This window comes from Berghia stephanieae, chromosome 8 (assembly GCF_034508935.2).
Source record: "Berghia stephanieae isolate SIO BIC M18660-M18661 chromosome 8, UCSD_Bste_1.3, whole genome shotgun sequence".
In the NCBI taxonomy this organism is placed as follows: domain Eukaryota; kingdom Metazoa; phylum Mollusca; class Gastropoda; order Nudibranchia; family Aeolidiidae; genus Berghia; species Berghia stephanieae.
Window position 1 is genome coordinate 17,528,970 of NC_088367.1, and position 5,000 is coordinate 17,533,969.

The window sequence follows — 5,000 nt, forward strand, 5'->3', positions numbered from 1 at the left end:
CTACGTATTCGTTTTTGTAGCTTGCAAAATTTCGGATGGTTCTGAAACCGAGTCATCCTTTTTTTTTCCGGAGTTTTTTTTTTTCTCGCGAAGTGGCCGAGTGGTTAAGACATTGCACTGTGACCCGGAAGGACCCGGGTTCGAGTCCCACTCCACGGTACTTTCGTTTTTATCCTTGAGCAAGATTATTAACCCCCAATTTGCTCACTTGGACAACGTGGTTGATTCCTGTTGACATCAGACATCTTGTTTGATGAGTTATCTATATTCCTTCGTGGAATGCCTAGGCGACGATGTCTTATGATGTCGTGGCGGAAAAGGCATAATTTTTAATCTCTCTCTCTCTCTCTCTCTCTCTCTCTCTCTCTCTCTCTCTCTCTCTCTCTATATATATATATATATATATATATATATATATATATATATATATATATATATATATATATACATATATATATTTATTTATTTATTTATATATATATATAATATATATATAAATCGTGTTATGATACATATTTGATACATCTTGATAACAGCAATGGAACAAAGTGAAATTATATATATATATATATATATATATATATATATATATATATATATATATATATATATATATATTATATATATATATATATATATATATCACAGTTTTGATATATACATCACAGTTTTGTGGTTCAATCATTAAGCCCATGTCAAAAATACCAGACCAGAATTTTTATTAAGGCGAGTTCAGGTTGGCATCCGATATATTATCTTTAGTTGAGCGAGATAATCAACCTTCAGTCCCTTTTTACACTTGATGACCTGCTAAAGGATGGGTCATGACTGTTGAACAGAGACGTCTGTTGTTGAAAGGATCATCTATATTCCTTCTTGGAATGCGTTGACGATAGCGTCCTACGAGAAAGAATACGTCCATAGGATATGTTTCAGGTTGGGACAAAAAATATCACAGACCTCAGCCAAAGTTCAGCGCCGCAAAGTCTTAACTTGAAAATAGAATTCAGTTTTCTTTCTATTGGCTGATAGCGGATGTGGGGGGGGGGGGGTTGACCTCGAAACCTTTAAGAGATGGGTATATTTCATTGCCTAATCCACTCAACCACTTTGCCCTCTCCTCAACTTCCTCGTTCACACCCATTGGACAAGTCGAGCAAATTGCAAATTCAGCAAACTTTCGTTGACCTATCTAATGAAAATTGCAATCACACCATTCAGTTATAATAAGAACGCGCAATTCAAAAAGTTCATGAGATTCACCTACGTAAATGACACAAAAGCAACCAAATAGCTAAAGATAATTAGCTAGATCTGTCCTGGAATTTCCCTCTGTGATAATGTGTGAAAGAGCAATACTAAAATTACGTTTATTATATTACTTCCTATCTTGTTCGAATAAATAATTAATAAGTGTCTGACTAAACCCACGTGATGTATCTATAACTTTCTGAATTTCCTTAGCAAACGAGCTAATGACATCATTTATCTATTAATAGAATCAAAACGGCCCTGAACCCTTACAGCAGTGTCAAAAGAACAAATTATGATTTCAAATGATAATATTGTTTGATTCGTTTCTTTTCCCCGTGACTTTGAGGTGATATGAAAGATTCTAGTTGGAATAATTAAAATTTGACATATCTTTCAATTAATTGATTATTCGCGAAGCCCCAGATTTGAGAGTTTTTGCCAAGATGAAGTTCATTTAAATCGATCGATATTTGAAGATTGAGTATTCTGACCAACTTTTAAATACACGGTTTTCCAGAATAAGTCAGTTATCTACTAGTTTGTCTATCTGAAATATTGAAATAATGGTTCATGACTAGAGTATGTGGTCTAGTGGTATGACACTCGCTATCGGATCGGAAGGTCCTGGGTTCGAGCCTCGCGCTCGGCGCATAGTTGAGTCCTTGGAAAAGACTCTTTACTCACATTACCGTACTCAGGTGTAAAATCAGTACCTGGCCGTTAACAGCGTTGGCTTTGTCCGAAAAATTGTAATATCGCTTAACAGGCGTCATGTCCCGTCCTACGTGTTAAATGTTGCTGTTGACCAGGGACTCCTTGTAAAGAGCTTTGAGCACATTTAGTGGATATTGCGCTATATAAAGCTCAATTTTTTAAATTAATTTTTTTAGAGTAGATCCATTTATCAAACTAAACTCGTTTCGATCAGAATTCATCAATATTATTATGTTTATTTTGTCGCGACCAGAGAACGTGTGGGTGGGCAGTCTGGGTAATATCCTGTCTCATTGACAAATTTTGTTCTTATGGAAATCACGCTGTTTTCAACACAATCGTTCATTGACGATTCGGTACATGGTATATATGGCCTCTGGGCGTTGAGTTTGTGACACATCAAAATTTTGTATGAGTTTTTGCGTTCTTAAAAAAAACTTTGAAAAGTCGTTGTTGCTTTTTAATTTGCGTTCTTTAGTTGTGTTTTTCGGGGGCCGGGTGGGGGGGGGGGGGGGTTAGAATGGGGTGTGTTTTTTTTTTTTTTGGGGGGGGGGGTTGTTTGTTATGTTGTGTTTTTTTTTGGGGGGTGGGGTTGTTGTTTGTTTGTTTTCTTTTGTTTTGTTTTGTTTTTTTTTAGGGTTTTTGGGGGGGATGTTTTTGTTGTTGTTGCTTCTATTTTGTTTTCATTTTAATTTTTCTCAGTATCTTTTTTTATCACAGGCAGCCTGAATAGTAAATCTTGTTTTTCGATTAATAAAGTAGAAGTGAAATAGGTGTGCGTTTGTGTATGTGTGTGTGTGTGTGTGTCATTGTAGACACTGTCATCGCCAAAATCGTCATCGTCACCACATCATCATAAAAATGCCGCCATAATGCATCATGATAAACCACATCGCAGACATATATTTACAGAATAACAACATCAAAATGTTTGATACATTCAATCAATTTACAATCATTGGTATTTTTTTTCTCTTTTCAGATTTCAGAACAAAAAGAACCCCAGCAAAATCGGGACACTGCTTTTGACTAAGGCTGCAAAGCATTTATGAACAATCAAACTCTAAATATTTGAATTTTCATCGACGTAAATCAAGTGAACAAAATTTGGAATCACCGAAAAGAAAAAAAGAGAGTAAAAACTACTATCACCAAAGCCAAGTTAACCTGTTGAGTTTCATTCAACTTCCAAGCAAAAACAAACAAGGAAAAAGATTTTCTAAAACCCCGACCTCCAACCATCACAGCTTTCGTTTATATTCAAAACAAAAAAAAATTGAAAATGACGTCATCAAATAAATATTTTGTCCTTATCTTCGCTGTCACTGTCAGTCTTTCACTTCTCGGCCAAGCGTCCGCGGTCAAGTTGAGTCAACAACTTTTGAGGAAGCTCTTTGATTGTCCACCCTGTTCATCCGTCCAATGTCCACAAATGTCCTTCAGCTACGATTGTGAGCCCGTTTTGCGAGCTGGTGTGTGTGCTTGCTGTTACCAATGTGCCAGGTAAGATAATTACAGATAGAGTATGTATTATTATTATTATTATTATTATTATTATTATTATTATTATTATTATTATTATTATTATTATTATTATTATTATTATTATCATCATCATCATTATTATTATTATTATTATTATTATTATTATTATTTATTATTATTATTATTATTATTATTATCATTATTATTATTTCAATTGATCCCGCATTCTGCTGGGTTGCCATAATAATGCCACATCTCCATGCATCTATCGCACCGGGCCCTAGGTTTAAGAGTTTTGCCAAGATGAGGGACATCTAAATCGATCAATACTTGAAGGACGAATTTTCTGGCCAAATATTTTAATACGTGTCTTTCCGACTACTGCCGTGAACTGGGTAATGGTTATTTAGAAAAATAGAACCTCGCTTGTAAGTGTTAATAGATAAAATACAATTAAATCTGGAAAAAAAATTGAGACAAATACCATTCACGAGAAAGATGAATTGATTATATTAACTTTTAATGTCGGAATTCTTAAATTTACACGAATGAACTTCTGTTTGTAACTTTTAATGTCAGAATTCTTAAATGGACACAAATGAACTTCTGTATGTTAATCATTATTGATGAAGATTAAAACAATACGCGACATTTGTGATTGTGTCATTTCATTAAATCAAGCTCTTAGTGCTTTACAAAAACTAAACTATATTCATGATTGATACAAGGGAACAAAAATAAATATAACACATATAAATTATTTCATTAAAAATATGAAAAGGAAATTAAATATTTTAAAAGTCAAGAATTGATCGTTCCTCTGTGACATTTTGTTGCTATGACTGTCGAGCTATGGACGTGGATTCCTTTCTGAGCCGTCAGTTCTTCAATCAACACAAAATGCATACTTTTGAAAACTACGTCATTTATCGTAGACTATTTTATTAAAACTAGTCGAATAAACATTTAAGTTGTTTTATTTTTGACACAAAAATTTAAAATAAAGTATTTTTTTCCCTGAAATCAACCGCTGATCGGGAACCCAAGAACCATAGCCACCTTAGCTTAACCCCCGGGGAAAACAGCCCACAGATCCTGTGCATCACTCACAATTTTAACACAGATGATTTTAAAAGGGTAGTGGGGCAGATTGAGATCTGTCAATAGGAGTAGTAAGGCGTCTCCTTCCCTCCACTAGCCTGCGGGAGGTCCTTGGGCAAGACCGAGTACCCGCAATGCCCCCCGAACAGGGTTACGTGAAGTCGCGCCAGGCAGGCGATGGATGAGGACGGAGAGCAGCTGAAGGAGCTTCAGAACTGGTTTCTTCTTCAATATGCTAGGCAGAGGATATCCTATGGAGACAATGGCTGGGACACCCGTCCTGTAAGGACACTGCTCTCTCACAGAAAGCAATGGCAAACTACTGTGAGTAAACCTGCCACGGAAACCCGAATGAAGAAAAGCAAAACAAATAACGATATGAGACCTGGTAATGAGACCCCCAAGTTAGATTGGTCTCCAAAGCGTATTGGGGAAGAACCTGACGC

General features: G+C 35.6%; 1 protein-coding gene across 2 annotated transcripts in view; it reads left to right on the forward strand.

The window, feature by feature from the left end:
* The window catches only part of LOC144978287 (insulin-like growth factor-binding protein 2), a 36,724-nt gene that overhangs the window by 21,105 nt on the left and 10,619 nt on the right, over positions 1 to 5,000 (forward strand). For both annotated transcript variants that reach the window (XM_078924142.1, XM_078924143.1), the window contains exon 2: positions 2,951 to 3,471. In XM_078924142.1, coding sequence (XP_078780268.1) covers positions 3,251 to 3,471 — 221 coding nt within the window. In that variant the 5' untranslated portion in view covers positions 2,951 to 3,250. The remainder of the gene's footprint in view (positions 1 to 2,950; positions 3,472 to 5,000) is intronic.